The sequence below is a fragment of the Lethenteron reissneri genome, chromosome 24, assembly GCF_015708825.2.
Source record: "Lethenteron reissneri isolate LAM-NWPU_2019-01 chromosome 24, ASM1570882v1, whole genome shotgun sequence".
NCBI lineage: Eukaryota > Metazoa > Chordata > Hyperoartia > Petromyzontiformes > Petromyzontidae > Lethenteron > Lethenteron reissneri.
In genome coordinates, this window is record NC_083802.1 from 5901934 (window position 1) to 5926933 (window position 25000).

General features: G+C 44.2%; 1 protein-coding gene across 1 annotated transcript in view; it reads right to left on the reverse strand.

Moving 5' to 3' along the window:
• The window catches only part of LOC133346326 (sodium/potassium/calcium exchanger 2-like), an 87265-nt gene that overhangs the window by 31367 nt on the left and 30898 nt on the right, over window positions 1-25000 (reverse strand). Inside the window, 2 exon segments of the mRNA XM_061557822.1 lie at window positions 5906-6014; window positions 7297-7347. Of these exon segments, the coding sequence (XP_061413806.1) occupies window positions 5906-6014; window positions 7297-7347 (160 nt within the window).

Sequence of the window (25000 nt, forward strand, 5' to 3'; positions counted from 1 at the left end):
GTTTTGTTTTATAAATAAGTTCGTTATCTTCATGCTCCTCCTGCGTGTGAACCCTGGATGTGTTCCTTGCTCATTCCTCTCTTCAATACCAAATTCGCCGATCATCCTCTCACCTATGCTCCTTTTTACCTACCTTTGCATTGACGTCTCCTGTCACAGGATGTTGACATGTATATCCTCCACATTTAGACGTAGGTATGGTAATTAACTGTAGTTATCTGCAGATATTTCCACGAATTTCCACCTTTTCAAAAAACATTTCATTTTCGTGGCCACAGATAATGTGTACATTTATTTAAGCGTACATTTTAAACGTGTTTAACTTAACAGTGTTTTGTTCATGCTGTGTGCTCTGTATATTTTAACTACGTAGGATGACAGCAGCACCCAGTAATGGTGGTGTCATTTTCAGATCGTTTTCTTCTTCCGTCATGTACAATGGCCAAGTCACCCTTACTCATTCCACGAAAATGCATCCTGTCAAGGTGCTGTGTACAGTTTCACACCACACAACTCTGAGTTTGTGTGTGTCATTTGTAACAATCTTGATTTGAGGCTTTCGTGATTTATTTCATTGTGTAACAATTAGTCGCTTTTCATTTAACCATTCCTTTCGGGGGTCTAGCTAGCTACGAGTACGAGCGAGTGCCGGAGTTTGAGATGACGCAAAGGAAAGAGTAGGAAGTCAGACAGTGGTCCGAGTGTGGCTGTGTCAGCTCTGGGCTCATTACGGTTTAAACAAAAAAATGGCTTAATGCGATCGGATCGTCCACAAACCACCGCACACGAGAGCGAATGAGAATGAATCGGCTTAGCACAAGCACGGCGAGCCGGCCTCTGCTTGGCTCAGTGCGAGCAAGGTCACGGCATCCTCCACGCGCTCTCCCAGCCAACCCCTGTCCTCCGATTTCTCTGGCATCAAGCGAGATTTCATCGCTAAAGCCATTATTCATCGATACAACCATTATCCTTAAGCCAATTACTGTCATTGCGCTTGAGGCCACGTAAACTTAGTCGAGTTATTAAGGTTGTTCTCAACGATCGCTATGGGAGGTGGCGGCACCACCGGGATCCTGGGTTTGAAACTAAACTAAACTATTTTATATTTTAGCAGGTAAGGCTCACTGAGCTACGTAGCTCTTTCTCAGAGAAGACCTGGCCACAAGTGATTGCTCAACGAAATGGCATATCAAGTGGAAATGTATAGCAGCTAAATACTCTAAACGCATGTTTCTAAAGATAGAGGGAATCACCACAGGACCGGGAGAAAGAGCCACACGACCACGTGGAGAAACATGCAAACTGCAAATATACAGGCGTCAGGGTCGGGATCCATGACCTCCTGTATACAAGGCGAGGTAGTTAACATCTCGCCACCGTGGCGTGAAACGTGGCAGTGCCCGTGATTAAGCTTAACTATATATTATGGTTATCTTAGTCCTCTCTGTGGCTATGTTTAAGTGTCATTTGCATACACACCAATCGGTGAACACTTCTTGTGTTTAAATTTTCCGAGAACAGAAATGCCTTTCTGACAATCTTGCATTTTTCCATGAGCATAAAGACAATTTAATTTCAGATTTGTATATTTGAGCTCCTCCATGTCAAATCCTCCTTTAATTTTTGTATTTGTTATCCTCGCACTGCTTGTGAACTCAGACATTCTACTCTCTAATTCCTCACCTCATTGCCAAACTTCCCAATCGTCTTCTCATCTCTGATCATTGTTACCAACCATTGCATTGAAGCCACCGGTTGTGTGTTTGGCACTCATCTTCTTGGTTCTTTCGGTAAAGTCACGTAGAAGGGAAATAATAAAATAGTAAAAATAAAACATAATATTATAATATAATAAGAAGATGAATCCCTGCAGTCACGAAAGCTTTAAATCGAAATGTTTGGCACTCGTTTAAAAGTTGGTTAATTTCTTCATACATTTGGTCTGTGCCTAGATCTTCATGGCTTGTCAGATTATTAATCATGTTGCACTTGTAATAGTTCGAAAACCTTAACGTTGGCTGAGAAACGCTATCTGAAGCTTTCTCGAATCCTAAAACTAAACATTTTCTTGACTTAAAGCTGTCGTGACTGCAGGAATTCATACTCTTTGCGTCTTTCAGTAAAGTCACGTAGATAGGTTTAAGCGATCGCCTGTGTTGCGATCGAAACGTCGTTAGTTTTTAGTTTTTTTTGTTAGTTATTTTCTTTGAACCTATCTACGTGACTTTACCGAAAGACCCAAAGAATATAAAAATGTTCATTCCAGAGACTGAGATTGTATTAAAAAAGTAGCGAAATACATGTAAGAGAAGTTGTGCATTGGGAAACACTCCCCAACGTTATTCACATGACACGTTAGAAGATATTTGACAAAAAAAAGAAAATGGATTGGAGAAATTATTGCATACACGTACGTGAAGAAAGTATTCACCATACATATGCTGAGGACACAGTCATCGTCAGCCAATGCTAATGGGCTGCAGTAAATTATTGAATCAACTTAACAATGGCGGCATGAAAATTGGGCTGGAAATACTCAAGAGCAAACACAAAGGTCACGTGCAACAGTACAGAGGTCACGTGCAACAGGGTTTGGAAAAAGAAAGAAAATCATTGTTGGAGAGACACAGCTGGAAAACACAATGGAGTATGTTTACCTAAGGTCATTCTTGAAAGTGAACCTGGATCTAAATTATGAACTTAAGAAGTGAATTGATAGCAGGCTGGAGTGCTTTTGATAACTTGAACTTAATAATGAAAACGCAGCATAACACTGTATTTGAAGAAGACATTAAAAAAAATCTGTACATTATGGCATGGGTCGGATCTCTGGACAATCGCAATAGAAATGGAACAAAAGCTGAAAAATAAGCAAAGAAGTATGTTGAGGTGCCTGCTTGACATTGTAGTGACAGCAAGGAAGGAGAGACACATGCATCACAAAACGACCACGAATTAGAAGTTGAACTTTCACTGTTTTAGGAAAATCATCTGGGCTTGGGCAGGACACATCACTGGAAGCGATGGTGGTGATTGTCAAGGCTGCTGATGGAATAGTGGCCAAAGGATGGATCATACGAGAGATGAAAACCATTGCAGGGATGGCGGGATGAGATCAGGTCACGTGCAGGAGCAAGATGGATTGTGGTATCACTGGATCATGAGTGATGTCGACGACTGGAGGTGGGCTTCATCCAGCAGTGGACATATATCGTGACTGACAATGATGATGCTATGTAAATAGTATGCAAATCACGTGCTAATGATACAATTTAGGCGAATGGAGTGTACACAGCTGGACAGATGAGATATTTTTTAAACAAACAATACCAATGAGACAACAAAAACTAGACAAAATAAAACGAATAGATTATTGAATCAAATTGCCACCTTGCATTGTTGACCCACCAGCCGGGACAGTGATTACACCCCAAGTGCATATGCGTGGTTTCATCATTACATTGTACACATGTTATTCACTTGAACAGAGAGATACATGCTCGAGTCAAGGTAAAGGTGCATCCCTGCAATTGCTTGCCCACGCCACGACTGGCAGAAGGGCCTCCGCTCGAGGGAGGGCTAGAGAGTCCATCTAGAGGGTGCTTGGTCTACTCATCCACGCTGGCCTGATGTCTTGTAAGAGGTGAGAGTACTCACACTTTGACCCCCCACACACAACTCTCCAATCAACTCTAATCGTAGAGTAAGTGTAGCCACTGTATATCAGAACAGCGTTAATTTTCATAAATTGTGAGCATTTTTGCAATTTGTTTTATTGTGTAAACAATGTCACCAAATTGTCCATTATTGTCAATGAAGTGAAAGCTTTAAAAAAGCCCATTACCACGATCATTAACCATGCCCTAGAGCAGAAAAAAAACAAGAGGTTAATGTTACAGAAAATCTTGCTCCATCAAAATAACGTTTTTCCATTACCCACCACGTGAACATATAATACGCCTCATTTTAATGTTACAGGGCATGGTCAATGATGGCAGAATCCTGCCGTGGTGTTATGGTTAGCACACCGTACTTGCAAATCCAGAGATCCACCGGTTCAGCTCGTAAATTGGCGTGGCAGTTGAAAACAATGGTGCAATTTTTTGATTATACACCCGGCAGCATAAACGGGGACACCACAGTGAGTCGAATGGCAGGCCGCTCCTTGTGGGGTGCAACATGAATTACGCCCCACCACTTCCAACGCGTCTGACCAGAGTGGAAGAGGAGGCCAAAATACCCTTCTAGACGGGGGCTCCTTGAGACCTTCCTATAGTGGAGGCTCTTATGCCAGCGGTGATGTGAGCAAGATATTGCAGGGCCCTGTCACCCAACTTACCGGGCGAGGCATTGTGGGTAGAGTGTTCATCTCGCGATCAGACAGTCCCAAGTTTTTTTTCTTCTCTTTGTGCCGATATGTGTCCTCTCTCTGTGTGCCGTTGTGATGTCTGTCTGCTTGTATGTCTGTCTATAGTTTTCTAGTTAGATTTTTGTTGCTATTTCTTTTATGCCTGATGATGATTGCTTGTGTTGCAATCGAAACGTCGTAATATGCTATTATTTTAATTTATTATTTTATCTTTAGACGTGACTTAACCGAAAGAAACAAAGAATAATTCCTGCAGTCACGAAAGCTCCAAAATTAAGATTAGTCCCAAGTTTAAATCTCGGTCAGAGGTCAACTCAGATGTCCCTTCAAGGTTGATAGAATCACTTATATTTCATGGGACTTTGCACACTGATTGTCACCCCTGCCATAGTAATGTGATATATTTGTCTGTGGCTCAGGGCCACTAACAGATATGAGCACCACCATTGCTAGCCTGAGCAGGCAAGCGTGGTGGCATTTAAGTTTAAAAATGAGTATTTCACAACAATGTGAAGCATCGATTTGTTAACGTTGAATCATAAACACGCATGCAAGTTAGAGACAACATTGACTTAAAGGAGTATATTGTCTTGGGCAGAACAATCTTACTGGAAGGCAGCATTACCGGTGGTTGTGACTGGAGAGAGAATGTCAGTAAAAGGAGGGAATGCGCCTAAAAATATTGATATATGGAGCGAGTGAAAATTCGGCCATTCACAGGAGCTACACGGATTGTTGCATTGAGACAGCACCGGATGCAGACGTTCACCCAGCAGTAGTTAGATCATAACGATGACGCAATACGCTTATGAGTGAATACTTTTGATCAGTTAATCTTAAAGGCAATAGTGCTCTTGACTTGTGCAGCCTCGAGTATCCACGACATCCACCACAAACTTCAAACCGGATCGATTGTGGCCATTAATTAATCAAATACATAGAATCGCATGAGGGGCGTGGGGGGTGTTGCGGCTGAGTAGTGAATCTGCAGTGATCACGTGTGGACATGTTGGTGGGCATGCTCTGCGTTCACACTCGCGAGTGTCGCCACTGCGCAGGTTTTTCCGCGGTTGTGCCGTGCAGCCCTCCGATGTGCTTTTGGGTTGTGCCGCCGCGGGTTGTTCGGCACTTGACATTTCGTTCCACTTGTGGGGGAGCTTCTTCATATATGTATCTGTGTTGAACTTCTTTTGCACCATATATATGATCAATCATGGATAATTGGAGGTGCGGGGGAAGGACAACAAACCAAACTAAAAAAAGCAATTCGAAAAAAATTGCAGAAGGAAGAGCGTTCCAGATGGCCGCAGAAGCGCGTCTGAGAGCGTGCGATGCAGTGACCGTCTTTGTTCGACGGCTAGCCAAAAGTCGCCACTAGCGAGGATGAGCGCAGTCCGCATGACGGTTTACGCCCCTTGATGAGCTCACCGAGGTACTGCGGTTCATTTGTGGCGAGCACTTTTGACTGTAACGAGCATGACCTTACATCGCGTTCCTTCGTGCGCCAGTGTCGGACAGTTGAAGGGGAGCGCTCACCTTCGCTGAGGGGGTCCAGAGTGTGGATCATGAGCTGGAAAATCCCGTTCCTCATGGTGCTGTTGTGCAGCGAGGCTGAACTGCCACCACGCTGCAGCTGGGGCTTGGGCTTCGAAAGAAAACAAATCAACGAGGGGGCGATGTGTCAACGTATGCGGCCAGATTCATGCCTAGGACGCAAAAGCACAGTTCGCCCTGTGCCGTTCTCTGGTCTGACACTGGTGAGACTAGGCCATAAAGAAAGCTGTCTCTGGTGTAGGCCAATCAGTTTCAAAGACAATGCCATGTTTTATCGGAGCATGTTTTGTTTGCATGTTCACCACAAGTGCGTGTGGTTAATGCAGGACTTGATTCCTTGCTAAAGGTTTATATTTGGTGTTTGAACATCTTATCACCTCCTGTTTTATTGCCAGAAAGGGTAAAAGCGATTCTTATTTTACATACAAAAGCAATCTTGTCGAAAAGGAGTGTAAAATACACCGAGCATCTCATTGTTTAATATTTTGGAAATCACCTTTTGATCTGCTCTGTGTTGTAAAGGAACCTTATTTAACATTCGGGAAATCACCTTCAGATTCGCCGTTTTCATTTTTATATCTGAAGAAAAAGATAAAATGTTGCTTCTGATATACTCTAAAGCGACTCAAGATTCATATGTTAATTTATGGTAATTGACCACCGAACATATATATCTGCAAAATAATTTATTTAAAGCCCTTTCAATTAAGGGATAAGTATTTCTATGTAAATAGACTGAATTGTGTATGGCTCTACAATCTAAGATACATTTTTCGTGTGGCCAACTGAACTTTATTTTCACACACTTGTCAAATGGTGCAGTGCCATCGTAAATTGGTAACACAAATGTATTTATTCTTACGGCATAAAATTATACCGGAATACCACTACAAAACACCAATTTGCAGATGTCAGTTACTACAGATGGAATGTATGAAATTGTTTTTTATGCATAAGATGTAAGACAAATGAGAGCGCTGCATTGTATTTATGATATCCTGTTACAGCGCCATGGGCAAGGAATGTAAATATTCTCTGCGTTAACTCTTAATTGAATGACATTTCCGAAGAATCACACTGAACTCTATTAGGCTCTCAGTACAAGAGTATAATTCAGAAAGAAAAAAAACCATTAATTTGATTTCACTCAATTGTTAAGTTGGAGCTCATTTATCAGTCTTGTACACATTATTAATAACTGAACAGGCAGACCCAATTTTACGGGTTCCACTACCTCACTTAATACGATGACATGACATGTCGACTGGTAGAACAGCCAGCTGCTGGAGTAAAACCCTTTTTTTCCCTGAGGGGACATGTCTCGTTCAAAAACATTGACCCACAGAGTCAGGGTGATTTGATTGCTCCGGTACCTTGAGCTTAGTTTCGTCCACTTCATCACTCATGTTCGTGCCGTTGCTCATCTAGAAGGCATCAGGAAAACCATTGCAACACGACATGGGGAGAACATTAGAATGTAAATCAATATGCTGCAATGCAACACACACACACATTATACACCTCACAATAATAAACACAGTCGGTATTTGGCGGCATGTTTTCGTGTGCGTATGGTGAGCGGCAGTGCAGTGGTTAGCGCACTCCGCTACGAACCTGGGGAACTCAAGTTCGAATCTCGCTCACGGAAACTAACACCAGTGACAATTACATTTCGATTTAAAGCTTTCGTGACTGCAGGGATTCATCTTCTTGGTTCTTTCTGTAAAGTCACGTAGAAGGGAAATAATAAAATAATAAAAATAAAACATAATAACTCAGTTTAATTTTTATCATTTTATTATTTCCCTTCTACGTGATAATAATTATGTTATATTTTTTATTATTATTTCCCTTCTACGTGAATTTACCGAAAGAACCAAGAAGACAGTGACAATTATTTGAACTGTTCCTGGGCATTCCCTAGGTCGATTCAGCATCCAATGAGTACCTGGTGTGTGAACATCGCCACTCGGGAGACAAAGGTGGCGAGGTGTGGTTCTGGCCACCTCCTAGCCCCCTTTCCCCGTGTGCATGTTGGTGCTTGCTAACAGCACTTCTCCCAAGAGTCTGTATAGGGAATAGGTGCACTGATAGCAACCTGGGTTCGATACACGGCCACGACCAACAACATATAATGAGCTGGTCCTGTGCCTCCTCTAAATCTGACGAGCCTTAAATGAGTATGTGAATACTGTACGTGATGTGTCAACAGCAGCACCGAGGAGACAAAAGCAAGTGGACAATTGTGCTGGCCACATCAACTCCATCGGGCGCTGTGAAAGCCTTAATAGGTGCTCACTAACAGCACTTTCTCCAGTAGCCTTGAGGCTACGTGGGGTATTGTTGTGTTGTTGTGGGTGTACGTTTGAGGGTCAGCTGCAAGTGGTGCACCCAGCGGCAATTGTCACGGTATTTAAAACCTGACCTGGCCCTTGATGAGCTTCACTCCACACAAACCATAGCAGATGCACAATTGGAAAATTAAATTCACTTCAGTGTCACAGTGTGCGACTGTGGTCACCTAGAACAGACCATACAACATATAACGACGCAATGCCCAATCCACAAATTCGAAGGAGACATCATAGTGATACACTCTGCTGCTTCTGACTCGGTAATTTGGCTTGACCGCCTGAATGTGAAATTGTCGTTGTTGATCTGTATCTACATGTAAGTATGTTGAACTTATTTTACACCGCCGTGCGAGGCCAACCGTGCTAATCGAAGGTGTGTGAAATAGGAGGTACATGAACCATGCGAAAGAAGAGACTAGCTTGATAACAGAGATATTTTTTGGATTAGATCGCTTAAATATAAATGTGTCGTTAAACCCTCCACCATCCGGCGAAGCATCATACTTGAATTGTAAATGTTGTGGGTTTACTCTCCAACACACTGGTGTCCTGAACTAGTAACGAATTGGCATGTTTTATTTACGTGACAAATCTTACTAATTGGCTGTGTCGGATGGTGGCGGGTTTAACGACACATTTATGTTTACGCAATCTAACCCAAACAATTGTGCCACCTTCTTCCCGATCGCAACGAAGGCAGGGTCATTGATTGGCCACAATTTGTCACGGACCTTGCTTTTAAATCTCGATTTAGACGAACATGCTTGCGTCACTGCATGCAACTTATCAAATTGTGTTTTAAACGTAAACAAATGTATAATACTGCGTTGTTATTATTATTTTAATTCGGCCAACATAATTCATTTCGCACCTGTTTTTGTTTAAAATTCCTTAGTTTATGATGCTCAGAATAATGTCAATTGATGATTAAAAAACGTTATTAGTTTTTACATTTCTATTCGCTTGTCAGCTGTAAGGGATGTTATTTCACGCATATAAAAGGTCCCTGTCATGGGAATGTGGAATCTTCAGCAATGGCTCAGGAACATAACTGTAAAAAAAGAACATTGCCTTGTTGCTCCTGTGAGCAAGCAGGACAAAACCTGCTTGACTTGAACACGTCCGACTGGAGTCATCCTCAGCCTTGTCACGGCCAATTTCTAAGAACGCAATCTGCCATCACAAATTTGTCACTGCTTATTTCCCCTTCACCCAGGAGGCACGCGAGTTAGATAATGCACGTGGAAACTACATGCCGCCGCACACCTGTTTCTACTAATCCTTTGAGGTTCTGCTCTTAAACATTTATAGCTGCTCACAGAAGAGTCAACGTGAGGAAATAGTGGCGTTCATCTCCATTGGTGCACCTGAGGCAGTGTTGGAAAAATTCCACATTGCTATGGCAGGAACCACCGCAACGCGCATGGCAACCACTGATTACTTCACACGAAGAGGCACTGCTTTTATTGACCCAGAAGGGAGACTCCTGATCATCCCATCAAATTTAGAACCTTATGATCATATATCAACCGAGCATTCTAATGTCCCTTTCTGCTTAACGTTCACGGGCATATGTCAGAGTAAGGATGAAGACTTAAACGAGCCACCTGGAAATGCCTCTTTAAACCCCCTTTGCAACATCTCTCCATAAACAGTTTTTCGCGAATGCATGGGTTTTTTTTCTCTCTCTGTTTGTTTGTTGGCATCCCACTGGGATTCTTGCACACAACGTTGGTGCACGGTGCTTTTTGTGGAATATTTTGCTGCCTTTTCCTGGATTTTCTGTTTGCACATAGTCACACAGTCACTTTAATATGTTTTCTTGTTCATGTTTTTGTTTCGTGTTTTTTGTTTGTTGCGGTTGCACCCGATTCAAGAGCCGAATGGCTCACAGGGCTATACCAAATACATGAAACTGAAAACTGAAACTGCTGTTTCCCACCCCCAACTCTCTCTCTCCTCAATCTTCGGTTGTTCACACGCGTAACTATGGCGACTGCGCGAGGAAACGATTGCAAATTAGGTCCTCTTCCTCCTCCTCATCATCATCATCTTCATCCTTCAAGCCCGCGCTATTTTGTCGGAGCAAGAACAAGGTCGCGGGGAAATGAAAGCGTTTATCGGCGGAATGGACACACACACAAAGTATTTTGATCAAAATAGTCGTCGCCATCACCGTCGCCACCACCATCATCATCGTCAATCATCGAGGACTTCCTTTCGCAGGGTGATGAACTCGTGGAGACGACAGGTTACGCACTCTTACACAAGATGCCACGGTCGACTGTGACACACCAAACGGGTGCGGGCTATCGTGTGGTGTGTGTGGTGTGTGTGGGGTGTGTGTGCTGTGTGTGTGTGGTGTGTGTGTGGTGAGTGTGGTGTGTGCGGTGTGTGTGGTGTGTGCTGTGTGTGTGCTGTATGTGTGGTGTGTGTGCGGGGTGTGTGGTGTGTGTGGTGTGTGCTGTGTGCTGTGTGTGTGCTGTATGTGTGGTGTGTGTGCTGTGTGCTGTGTGGTGTGTGTTGTGTGTGCGGTGTGTGGTGTGTGCTGCGTGTGTGGTGTGTGTGTTGTGTGGTGAGTGCTGTGTGTGGTGTGTGTGTGGTGTGTGTGCGCTGTGTGTGGTGTGTGTGTGGTGTGTGTGTGGTGTGTGTGTGGTGTGTGTGTGGTGTGTGTGTGGTGTGTGTGTGGTGTGTGTGTGGTGTGTGTGTGGTGTGTGTGTGGTGTGTGTGTGGTGTGTGTGTGGTGTGTGTGTGGTGTGTGTGTGGTGTGTGTGTGGTGTGTGTGTGGTGTGTGTGTGGTGTGTGTGTGGTGTGTGTGTGGTGTGTGTGTGGTGTGTGTGTGGTGTGTGTGTGGTGTGTGTGTGGTGTGTGTGGTGTGTGTGTGGTGTGTGTGTGGTGTGTGTGTGGTGTGTGTGGTGTGTGGTGTGTGTGCGCTGTGTGTGGTGTGGTGTGTGTGGTGTGTGTGCGCTGTGTGCGGGGAGCGGTGGCGCAACAGTTAGCGCGCTGAGCTACAAAACCCGGCGGCGATCCGAGTTCGATTCCCGCTCAAGGACAACACAAAGTGACAATTATCTGAACCGGTCCTGGGGCCTCCCCCTAGGTCGACTCGGCCTCAAATGAGTACCTGCTGCGGTGTGTAGTAAACGTCGCCACTTGGGGAGACAAAGGCGGTCGGGCGTGTTACTGGCCACACCCACCCCCCTCCTTGTGCCGTGCCGGCCTTTCACACGCGCTAACGGCACTTGCCCCAAGAGTCTGTTCCAGGCTACACGGGGGATCTTTGTCTTTGTTGTTCCCACGCATCTGGTCTTCGCAGTCGCGCACGTGAGTCGTGGCGACAGCGAACGGCACCGGCCGCCACTCACACGGTCGTCAAACCGATGCGTGCCCACTCCCAATGTCACTAAAGCAACTTGGCACGGCAAACTGATGACAGCGCTGATGATGGCGATGATGGTAAACGACCTTCCCGATCATCATCACCATTATCATCGATGGTGGTGGTGGAGACAGGAGTGATGACAAACGCAGCGGCGATGAGCATCGATTTCATCGCGATGAAGCTCTTTATTGCACAGCGTGACCTTCTCACGAAACAATACGTGGAGTTGAAGTGAAGGCCCTACAGGATTTGTCGATTGTAACTTTCCATTTTTGCTCATTGTAATTGCCACGCAAAGCAAGGGTTGTCACTAATTATTTATGGCGCACTGCACTCTCCACACCAGCAGAAGGGTAATCCGTCACATTCTATTTGCAACTTGATGGAAATTTCAAGCATTTCCTACAATCATCCCATTAATCTATTACATTTTCCAGAGGAAACTCAGCCAATCGATAGCAAATCCTATCCTGACCGCGCAAAAATTCATAAAGGACAAAGATCCCCGTTTAAATTTCAGACTGTTGAGGCAAGTTGGTGTTTGCGAGCACCTGTTAAGGCCAGCATGACGCAAAGTGCACCGCACCAGATCGATTTCATGTTAAATTTATACATAAGGGGCCGTCCATAAATGACGTCACGCACCTAGGGGGGGGGGGGCAGACATTTGTGACGATGTGTGACGAGGGGGGGGGGGTGAGAAATGTGATGTCACATCAAAATGCACAACTTTAAATAAATACATTAAATACGCACTACAATGACAATAGTTTAAAGCAATTTGAAGCATGTTTTTTTTGGGAGGGGGGAGGTCTGACTTTTTGTGACGTCGTGTGACGAAGGGGGGGGGGGGTCCAAAATCGTCCAAAATCGCGTGACGTCATTTATGGACGGCCCCTAACATCTCAGATTCCGACGTCAGGTTGTGTGGGCATTGCAGGAGGCTCCGGAAAAGCGCTGAGACCATTCACCGCTGATGATATGTCCTTGCCGAGGAATCGAACAGCGGTCACTGGGTTTGTCGCTCGGGCTGGCACCTCTCCGTGTTCTCCCAGGTGATCTAATATTTGGGATAGCTGTCCTGGGATCTTTGTCATTGCGGGACATTAATAATCCTGGGATTTACCCGTCGCATGATAACAATTATACAAATACAGCACTCAAGATTACGCATTGACAAATAATGATCCCCTCTTCCGGGATTTGTTTTGTATCTCAGAAGTGGCAAGTGCACCAACCACTACCGCACCACGCCCCATGACACCAATACCAACAACACTCGCCATCCGCCAACGAAGTGACGGTGGCGTCACCACGGCGCCTGTGCCAGGCTAGGTGCACTTTCCCATGACACGCGTACACACACTCACACACACCATGGCCCTCGTTCGGCATGTATGCCGATGTAACAGCATTAACAGGACGTGACGAGTGGACGACAAGTGGGCCTCTCACGCGCTCTTAATGGAAAGAGAATGTCTACACGAGAGACATCAAGCAAGGGGCTGGCATCTGCGCGTGTGTTGTTTGTAACGCGGCAGTAATTGGGAATAAGGAGCTGTGAGTCATTCTCCATGTGGGCGTTCTTGTGAGTGGTTGTTGATTCATGCATCAGAGAGATGCTCTCTCCCCCGAACATATACAACCGCAGTTGCCCTCCCTTTCCATAGACAGTCATCATTGTCGTCATCATGATCAGTTATTGCCAATCCACTGTTGGATGAAGGCCTCCCCAAGCCGCCACCATCTCCCACAATGCAATACTCCAATGTAGTACCCGCACACGAGCTGATTTCATCACTCAGGAGACGCGCTCTCGGACATATTCCATTTCCTTAGTTTCCACTCCGTCGTTATTCCAGAATCATCTGCGACCGTCTGTTCCAGTGATTAATCTCCTGCCCCTGTCCACTTACTTTATTACAGCTTGGCTGATGTCATTAACGTGCATGTATTCTTCCTAGATTTGAAGGTTTCGTGGCTGCAAGGATCCATACTCTTTGGTTCTTTCGGTAAAGTCATGTAGGTAAAAAAAAGATTTTTTTTTTCTTTTTGATTATTATGGCAAATTATATAAAAAAAAAAAGTTTTTTTTTTCCCTACGTGACTTTACCGAAAGAACCAAAGAGTATGCGTGTATTCTCCAATGCTTGTTTGTCTCTCAATGTAATTCCAAGCGTGTTGACCATGTTGGTGACCCATACGTCATGATCATAGCTCTTCCTATATGATAGCATCACAAAATTGACTAATTTGACAACAGCATTTTTCCCATTGTCTTTCATTTACAGATGAATCAAACTTTAAGAGAGCATAGTCCAAATCGGTTGAAAAAACAACATAAGAGTGTACAGTATTATCCGATACTAAGATGTTGCATAGTGAGACAAAGTTTAGTTCATAGTGTCTCATCCTTCAACAAATATAATTACTAAGAACATTTTCTGTTTTTTATATATACGTAGAGATCAGTAACAAATTATCATCTTCCTGGGTGGCGCTGAGGTCAAGGCTAAGGCGTCAATCCAGCTTGTCACCCCTCTGGGGTGGATTAAATGTTACCACTTTGTGGAGATCAACATCAGCTGTCTTCGCCTGGGATATTTCAGAGGAACGTGGAACTTCCATCACTGATTCAGAGCTACCACTGACCCATACTCGCTTGAGCAGCTAGGACACGTTGACTTCAAATGGAACAGATGATTTGCTAAGCCAGCAAACCATTTGCTTCAACGTAACATTCACTCGAGGGAGTTCAAAATGATATGCCAATGGCTTCATGGACCCTCTTGCATACATTCTCTCAACATGCCCGTACGCGGAAAAGTCCCACGCCTGGGACTTTATATTTGCTCAAGGACAAGACACTCCATACATTATAATGCATCATAAGGTTTAGCACTCATTAGACACACAAAGTGCTTGGCACAAATGAACTCGGAAAGGAGCAGAAACCATCACGCACACTCCTCGCAGCGGCTTTTGGTTAGCCATCCAACAAAGACGGTCACTGCTCCGCACGCTCTCAGATGCACTTCTATTAGATGCAGTTTGCGACGCTCTTAAATATACACCGGCAAATATTTTTTTTTAGAACTGCTTGTTAAGTTTAGTTTGTTGTCCTTCCCCCGCACCTCCGATTAGCACGGTTGGATACATACGGTGCAAAAGAAGATCAACATACGTTACCGCGGCAAACTGGTTGCAAAACACTGCTGTACCGTACTGATGAGTCCTAGTAAGGGCACCGCTGTACTTGACGATCTCTGTCTCACTGCCACCCGTCAGTTTGGTCACATTCGCTCATCTTTATAATGGTGGTGACTTCAGGCAAAATGACCACGATGCTCACTGCTGCTCACTGCTGCAAAGCCTGCCTCTGCGAACCACTTATACACTGTGGGGTCCATTGGCTTGGCTCATGCCAACTAATATCAAACATGTAAACGGCGATGCAAATCATACTCTTTAATTATTTCGGTAAAGTCACGTAGGTAGAAAAAAAAATAGATCACGACGTTTCGATTGCCACACAAGCAACCGTCTTCAGGTTAGAGAGGAAATCTCATCATTAGAAAATAAAATAATAAAAAGAAAATAATAATAATAATAGTGCAGGCCGGAAAAGCATAAGCTAGAGGTCGTCTCTCTACAGGTCGTCAAACCTGCACGTGTTGGAGCTGTTCACACTCGGAACTGCGCTGTCTGCAACACCAGCACCTGGCAAGGCCCCACGGCCAATGGGAGCACAATCATCCCCTCTCACACAACCATCCCCTAACTCCCAGCCACAGCTCCAGCTAATCCCTACTCTGGCATCTCCTAGTAACCCAGTCGGCCCTTGCCCCTGGCAAGCTCGTTCTGTGCCGTGAGTCGCGGGGGCCGCTACACGGCTACGGGCAGCGAGAGTCTGGACCCGAACTGGAGGAGAGAGTTGGCAATTGCAAACAGGCGAGGTCGTGGGCCAACTTGGTTTTTATGAACAATAATTGTCATCGCTTTCATACCGTACCGTCTCTTGACAAACCAACTATCGTACACGCATCCTTCGCATGTCTTCCTTAATCACACTGAGCTACCAAATATGAGAATTCACCCAGCTGCTGCACCATTCTTTACCTTTGTCCTAAACCACCGCACTCAGTGGCCACATGGAAGAGCTGTTCTTTGAGGTCTAACTAAAAAAAAACGATGTCGCGACACACGGTTGGAATGCTAACAGAAGATGGTTCCTCAATGTTGGAGCAAATCTAAGGCTGGCATTGTCATCGATGGGTCAGCAGTGCAGCCGGGAGATCCGATGTTCACCGTGCCTGTTGTGGACCAAACTCTGGCACGGAAATATATGATGCAATTGATATTAAATAGTAACGATAATAATAATTCAGCGAAGAAAGCATAAAAAAGTATTAAAACCATGATAATAGGTTTTTTACCCTTTTAATCTGGCAACAAAACTGACACCTTTTATCAAGAAGTCATGTTTGCATCAACCACAATAAAAGGTGTCAGTTTTGTTGCCAGATAAAAGGGTAAAAAACCTATTATCATATATTGCTACTGGCAAAGGAGGTCCCAATGGTGGTATTAGGACCATGTTTCAGGAGGGTCCTGTGTTGAGATGTTTGATCAACACCATTTATGAGTGTTTGGATTCATGTGGGCATAAACTGGAGTACATAGAGAAAAAAAGCACTCATACTATGTGATAACACTCAAAGCTCCTCACAGATAGATTCAATCCAAAGACTCAGTCCAGCAACTGGACTAAATCTAAGAGCGGAGCTACGCCCATTGTCATACTGCCATCTCCTGGCACCTCAAGGTTATAGCCATACACCTACAGCACCTGTTATGCACTGGTGGTCACCGATACAAGCACGAACTGAGGCTCATGATCCGATAATATCTGGCGCATTCAAATTGATTTCCGTATAGGAATTTACGTGAATTACACATCGATCGGTACAAATAAAAGAAGCAAATTTATTTCATGACATCGCGAGAAAGCCATCACCTCAGTTACCCTTTCGTTTGCATGCCCACTGTGATAAATTGTTACGTAAAGCGTGCCCGAGATTAGAAGAGAAACCCCGTTCGTGATTGGTGAGCCACAGCCGCGGCTGATTAGGGCTAATTAGGGGTTACAAAGACACACGCTGGGCTCTCCAGTTCACCTGCGAAATCCCATGTTACTTAGGCAAGCACCCGTGGCCACTTAGCGGCTACTGGCAGGCTCAGATCATTCATTGAGCGGCAGTTCAGTGCCAGTGCTGCTGAATTACTCGGGTACCTCTCAACGGCCGTTGTGCCGAGAGGAGCATGACAAGAACGGACGTGTGGATACGTGGAACTTCTTCGAAATACGTTTTTTCCCCCCTCCCCTCTACACTCAACTCTGCTGTCATCTATTAAAAGTGGCCCCTAACTGCAGAGAGCATCTTCTTGGTTCTTTCGGTAAAGTTACGTAGAAGGGAAGTAATACAATAATAAAAATAAAACATAATAAAACAATTCTCACGACGTTTCGGCCACAACGCAAGCAGCCGTCCTCAGGTGAAAACCAGGTCCGTCGAGGCGACAGAGTCTGAATGAAACAGCACACGAGCTTGGAGCATATATATAAGCTGGGCGCATTGACAAAGGAATTTGCATATCAAAAGGAATTTAGCATATTTATGGGAAATGCAGGAATGTGATTAGTACTGCATATGCATGTGCATTATGCATGATTAACAGCATCAAAGGGAGCTGCAGTTGCTGCTGCTGCTGCAGTTGCTGCTGCTGCTGCAGTTTCTGCTGCTGCTGCAGTTGCTGCTGCTGCTGCAGTTGCTGCTGCTGCTGCAGTTGCTGCTGCTGCTGTTACTGCTGCTGCTGCACTTGCTGCTGCTGCTGCAGTTGCTGCCTTATCCATTTTAATATAACACTATGTATTATTCTACCAACCCTAATGTGTATCACACTGCTATATGTTTACTATACAATTACGACACCATACATTACTCTGCACACTGCACCATGCCAGTGAGTGGAACGCGGTCTGAAAGTCACCGTAAACGTGAACACAATCAGTTAAGATCCGAAATGGTTTATTACGTCCTTCCAATGATTGCTAAGCCAGAATCCATCTTCTCGGTTGAAATTGTCTCTGTGTTTGTATATGTGGATCGCCTCATGAACGAATCTCTCATGATAGCCAGATGGCTTGCAGAGAACCTCTGTCTTGGAGAAGTCAATATCATGTGAGAGCATATTTGGGACAAAAAGTGGTTACCGCTGTACATTAATTGATCGCAGCAGTTTTCACAGCTGATATTTATGCAATGGTTATATAAGCAACACGATGAAAACTCACTGAAATCTACACAAAATCAAGTAAAGTTTATTATCATCACCGGTCATGGTTAGTCCGCTGCTGGATGAAGCCCCACCGTAAGGCACTGCCACCTTTCCCGATCAGACTAATTAATAATTATCGATCTCGCACCTGCACGTGACCTGATTACACCGATCCATCTCCTCGATGGACATCTCCCTGGATTTGTTCTATTCCTTAGATCATTACGTGCACTTTAAATACTTTGTACACTGTATTCTTCGGATTATAAGACGCTCTGGAGGGTAAGACTCACCCCCAAACTTGTGTCCGGTGTCAATGAAGTCATCTAAATCTGATTACACAACACACACGCGGCTACCGGATTAAAAACTGTACCCCCAACCTTCCCTTCAATATGAATGGGGGGAAAAAGTGCCTCAGTAATATGGAAAATCTGGTCATTTTTCTGTTTTTTTTCAATGAGTCCATACATTGAATGTGTGTGCAAGCAGTGTAAAACTTCTTAGTATTTCCACAACAACCGATGGTGAAATGGATGTAAACACATGCACACACAAGTGCATACACGACCAGGGGAGTAATGGTGCAGTGGTTGCTGTGGACCCGGCAAACATGGGTTTGTTTCCCAGCCGTGGCCAACATCAGTGGTGAGTGATATCTGACCCATTGCTGGGCCTCCCCTTTACCAATCTACACTCTAACCACTGCTTGGCTGACTTGGAGTAGGAATTGTAGGCATACGGCATTGCCACAAGCAGAGTACAAGGCATTCATAAGCATAATAATTATAATCCTATAACACATTCCTGCGGAGGGAGCTGGTAGGAACGTTGGGTTGCTCGGTCAATGGCCAGGGTCAACGGCGGCGTGGTGTATTCCGCAAATATGGCCGACTGTGAGGGCGGGCACTAGCCGGCGTGAGTAGGTGAAACGTTGAGTTTTATAAGAGAACCACGGGGTGACCAGCCCCTCCCCCCCCCACCCAGCCCCACCCCTCCCACCCAGCCCCTCCCCACCCTCCCTTCCCCACCCTCCCCACCCAGCCCCTCCCCACCCTCCCCTCTCCACCCAGCCCCACCCCTCCCATTTTTGATGCACGACGGACGGACACAATAATCTCCTGTGGGCTGGTGTAACCAGGAGGTTCCTACCAGTATTACTGTACTCTGTATTGCTATAATCTTACCAATATATATACTGTATATAAAATATATTTACAGTATATGCAGCATATAATTTGTTTCAAAAAATGTGCGCTGCTTTTTGTGTTTATATTGTTGTCCTTCTCCCGCACCTCCGATGAACACAGTTGGCTTCGTACGATGCGAAAGAAGTTCAACACACGGACATACATTACGGACGTGGTGTTCCAATATAATTTCCAGGACAATGTTCCAGCCTGTTTTGGTTGAAGTTGGTGGATGCGCACGTATAAACATTGAAATTGGTTGTTCTGGCTACTTGCCTCTGTGCACATCATTGTGCTTGTGTGACAGGTTTCGCTGCATAAAGCCACTGCGGAATTCTCTCTTATGCACATTAACCCTTTCCCGTTGCGAGACATCTACAAGTCGCAGGGTGGGTCTCGTCCACCGCTAAATCTCGGAATACACAAGTGCGTTCATTTTATTTACAGACGCATTGCGCCGCTGTTCTTACAGACATTGTACTCACCGCAGAGAACTCCATGACAGCTGGTGCCATTCCGGTGACGTACAGTCTACACATGTGTGTATGTACATCTACGTCATCGGAATCTAACGTACACGCACGTGTACGTACACATACTTCATCTGAACGGAGTCGGAAGGAAAAACTGATGACGTACAAGTACGTCATCGGAATGGGAAAAGCTTAATGTGGCGAATGCTGTTGGAGGCTCTCAGGTATCGGTGTCGCTCTGTACATGTAGCTGTTGATATCCATGTGGAGAATATCATTAATTTGCTACCGCTTTCACATCACTCTTCTTGTCGGTGAAAAACCTCGGATAATCGGATGAATGTAGCGCTTCTGGGAAGACTGCTTTCTGGTTGACTTATCTGACGATGAATGCAAATAACGATATATCTATGCCACCTCAGTCATTTGTTATGCAGTCTATTCTTAGTCTTAAGCCTCACCTTACCATATTAATAAAAAGCGTGCCGTACAAGAGATACCACGGAGTGGTATCTCTTGTAATCTCTCATTTACTTGATACAGCTGTCGGGCTGTGACGGTTCCACCTGAAGACGGAAGCTTGTGTTTCCTCCGAAACGTCGTGATTTTTTATTTTTATTTTACTTTTATTAATTTTAATTTATTACCTACGTGACTTTATCGAAAAAACCTAAGAATATCTATGCCACCGCTTGTGGGCCACTCCTCTTATTCGTGGAAAACCGTGGATATTAGGAAGAAGGCACACACATATACCGTACAGTATTAGGAGTTATTTTTGCAGATCAATTGGGGTTGAGGATAATCAGAGACGCGGGCAACAGGGCCGCAGATGATCGCAGCGTCACGGCTGCACCGGGAGGGTAAATTACGTCTCAAATTGGAGCTCGCAATTTGGCGAGATGTCATCGCCGGTTAATGATGCTGAGCAGAGTTAACGTGCTCTCAAGAAGCCAAACTCAAATAATAATAATAATGCTAATATTTTCCACAGAATGTAAATTCACGTTACCGTAGCAACGCAGGCTTTAAAGGCCAAAGTGGCAGTTCTCTTCACCATGGTGGTGGGGAGGTGGAAGAGGAGGGGGTGGTGTAGCAGGGGCTTTTGAAGGAGAATCGAGAGGATAGGGGGTTGGGGGAGGTGAGATGAGAGAAGGCAAAGAGGTGAGCTTGAACCACTTTGTTTTTTTTTTCTGGCAAAGATCACAGGTTTGCACAATGTTCTCGCAACGTCAAGGCCGTTTCGTGGCTGAAAAACATGCATGGCGAAACGAGGTTGTGTCAAACAGAGTGACAGATTGGGTTCCATTAGATGATTAGAGAGTTCGGTTTCAGTGAAGATAAAAACGGATTCGTTTGTTTGTTGCCGAGAGGAGAAAACGGTGCTCAGTGTTTTGCTTCGCTGGTCTTTCCCAAGAGGGCGGGGGAAGGGGGTGGAAATATCTCCCAAATGGTCGCTACCTCTCTTCATGCAAAACCTGTCTTCTCAGAGGTAATGATGCCACCACCGCGCTGGGAATAAACCACGGTGTAATTGGTTCCAGACAACAATGAGTCGTCAACACAACCCAATCAGCTTATTCCGATAAATGAGATATTCATACATTTGTATTTCGTGCACATCACGTGCGCAGAGATTTATCCAAGCAGTGCCCCGTGACGTGTAATTAGGTACTGCAGTAATTGTTTTAAAGTCAACTGAAAGCAACTGTTAATGTAATATGTCTAGAGCGGAATTCCTCTTAACCGTTACCCGGTTATCTGTGATGCCTTTGATCCGCAGTAATCCTGTTGTCTAAACTAGCTTTTATTTTACCAGGTAAGGCGCACTGAGCAATAGAGCTCTGATCTGGTCACAAATGAGAGCTCAATAAAGTGGCTTATCACGTGGAAATTTATAACAGCCAAATACTGTAAACGCATGTTTATTCTAAATGTGGAGGGAAACACCGGAGGACCCGGAGAAAAATGAATAGGGTGTGGATCGAACCCACAACCTCGTGTATACCAGGCGAAGTAGTTAATAGCTCTGTTATTCAGGGTTGTCCACGGTTTGTCCGATCCCACATTGTATAACGGCTTCCGGTTATCTGCAAAGTTTTCATGGATAGGTGGCATCGTGCAACAGATTCAACTTTAGATTCGCAGGTGGATAATAGGGACCCCCAATATTTACACCCCACATCACAGTGAATTCTTTGCACTGAAGCAAAAATTATGAATATAAAACTTCAAGATGGCCTTGGTCTATATTGGAAAACTGACGAGTTGAAAACACTGTTCACACCTACGTACATGGTGCCACCTGGTCTCAGCCTTCTAATCATGAGCCTCTGAACTCTCCGTCAGCACTTGGCCTACACAGAGAGCTGCTGCTGCAATGTGACCATGATGTTCAGGTTCCTTTAAGGTCTCACCCATTCCTATCTATATTACCTCATCTCTCCCCATTCACATCTTCACCAACTCCATTCCTAGGATTGTCACCTCTTGAGGTGCAAAGAAACCAGGACATATAATGAAAATGCCTCACAACATATGTAATGTCTTGTGTTATGCAAATGAAAATAAAACCGGGACTTTAAATGCTACAGACTTCCAGATTTTCCAGGCCAGCTACCTCACCAAAATGATGATGTCCTGGGAAAACCTTAATTTGGTGATGCTGCGGTTGTTGACAGTGGTGAACAAGCACAAATAAGAAAGGGACGAATGTATTGACTAATGTATTGATGAATGCGTTCAGTTTTTTTTGCTGGGAAAACCAGAGCAAGTGGCAACACTATCTACACCAGCTACCCCTGTCTCCTGTACGACGGCCGCAGATGCGCTTCTGCGGCCGTCTGGAACGCTCCCTCTTCCTTCCGACATTAGGAAACCACTGGAGTTATGCACGTTTAAATCTAGGTTGAAAACTAATTTCTTTACAACCGCTTTTCGTGTTTAGTTTGTTGTCCTTCCACCGCACCTCCGATTGGCACGGTTGGCTACGTACGGTGCGAAAGAAGTTAAACATACATGCATACACATTTTTATTACCATATTTCATTATTTTTCATGAGTGTTGAGACGTTTTTTTCTCTGTAGTCTGTGGGTAACCCCTCATAACTGTTTGTTGTCATAACATAATGCTGTTGGCGGTATGCTGCATACATTCAAATTTACCTAAATGTATGTACGTACCGTGTTTAAGTGGAACACTTGATTTTCACCAGTGTTGTTGTATAACACATTCAGATACAAGTTAGCACAATTGAATAACCAATTTGTATTCCAATTGCTAATATGAATAGATGGAGCTCGTTGAGGGTTGTATTTTAATATTGACTATTTTGCATTTAATTATACCATTGCTTAAGAATAAAAATACATGAATACATGCAGGTACTGTACTCTCAATAACAATCTTAAGCAATGTTTAAAGCTAGTTAGAGTGTGTAGTTCAGTGAAAAACCTTGTGATATGATTTTTATCTACTCCTGTGATAAGATATTGTAAAACACCTTAAATTCTCAGCAGCATAACTTACGGTCGAGAGCAAAACATCAAAAGCTCCGTCTTACATTTCACATATTTTTCCGCACTTTTATTTAAATCGTTTATCTATTCACTCATTTTCGCCGGAACACGAACATGGACGAGTGTAACATGTGCAATTACTCGTTACAGCATTTTGACAGTGTCATCGCAAAAGCTGTGTGATTTTATCATCCTTGAAGGTAACCAATTTTACCAACACGAACTGATTTTATTTTTTTCATCATTTTATGCGAGATTGAGGTGGGATACAGGCGGGTGGAAAGAGAGGCATGGATATATATACTCTTAGTTTTTTTCGGTAAAGTCACGTAGGTAAATGAATAAATGAAAAACAACTAAATAAAATCCTGAAGACGGAAGCTTGTGTTGCCTCCGAAACGTCGTGATTTAATTGATTTTTTTTTTACCTACGTGACTTTACCGAAAAAACCAAAGAGTATGAATCCTGCTGATTCGCGAAAACTTCAAATCTAGAAGGCATGGATATAATTAGTGGGGGAAGGGGGGGGGAGCATTTACGGGTTGCATGCCTCGGAAACGCGAGAACTGTAGAAGCGGTACGACTAGTCGACGTGACGACACGTGACGTGCCTGCACTGAGACTACATTAAGTCTAAAATCCAGTGCACGACCCCCAATGCTGACCCCCAGAAAACATCTCGGGATTTACATCCCCATAATTAGCGGTGCCCTCAACAACCGTTTGAGCAGAGCATTTTGTTGCGAAAAACCTTTGACCACTGAGCCTGCCGCCTTCGATAAAACTGGTCAACAAAAAAACATGTTTTTCTGGCCTGGACTTTTGCAGCTGTTTTAGACTAATTTCAGGGTGCTGATTCCAAATCTGATCTCAGATTTGCTCTATCACATCTCATTTTAATGCTATCGGCATACCCCATTTTCATTGATTTTACCCGAAATTAACTCTGTCACTTATGATTGCAAGTTGTTGCGAGTCAGTGACTGCTTTAGTGTTAAAATATGGTGCTGTATTTTTAGGATAGTGTGTTTATAATATCATTTTATGTAGATATCCACATTTATTTAATATTTTTCTTCTGCAGTTTCTATTGAAAATGCAATATTTGATATCTCAAAAACCTGATGTGATAAACAAAAACTGATGCCAGATTTGGAATCAGCACCCCAAAATTACATTGTAACCGTTGGAATACCTTATGCCAGAAAAAAGTGTGTTGACCAGTGTAATATTCAATCAACTCCTTTACGCTTCCAAAAGGTCGTAGGCTCGTGTTCTCAACATCGGCTAATATGCAGCAGTATCGTGACATTCTGTTTACTGAGTAGATTCCATAATCATTCATCAAGGTCAGCAGAGGGCACGGCCATTCTTTCCATTTGGAGTTAGGGGCCGTCCATAAATGACGACACACGATTTTGGACGATTTTTGACACCCCCCCCCCCCTTTCGTCACACGGCGTCACAAAAAGTCAGACCCCCCCCTCAAATATGACGTCACAAAGCTCTGCCCCCCCCCCCCAAAATAAAACATGTTTCAAATCGCTTTAGACTATTGTCATTGTAGTGTATATTTAATGTGGCGCTGCACTCTGATGTTGTAGGAGAAAACATTTATTAAAAAGTCTATTTAATTCAGTAGAACGTGTTGTCTATATTTATTTAAAGTTGCGCATTTTGATGTGACTCCACATTTCTCACCCCCCCCTCGTTACACATCGTCGCAAATGTCTGCCCCCCCCCCAGGTGCGTGACGTCATTTATGGACGGCTCCTTAGATCTATTAAGAAATCTTTGGAGACGCCACATCCCGTTACTA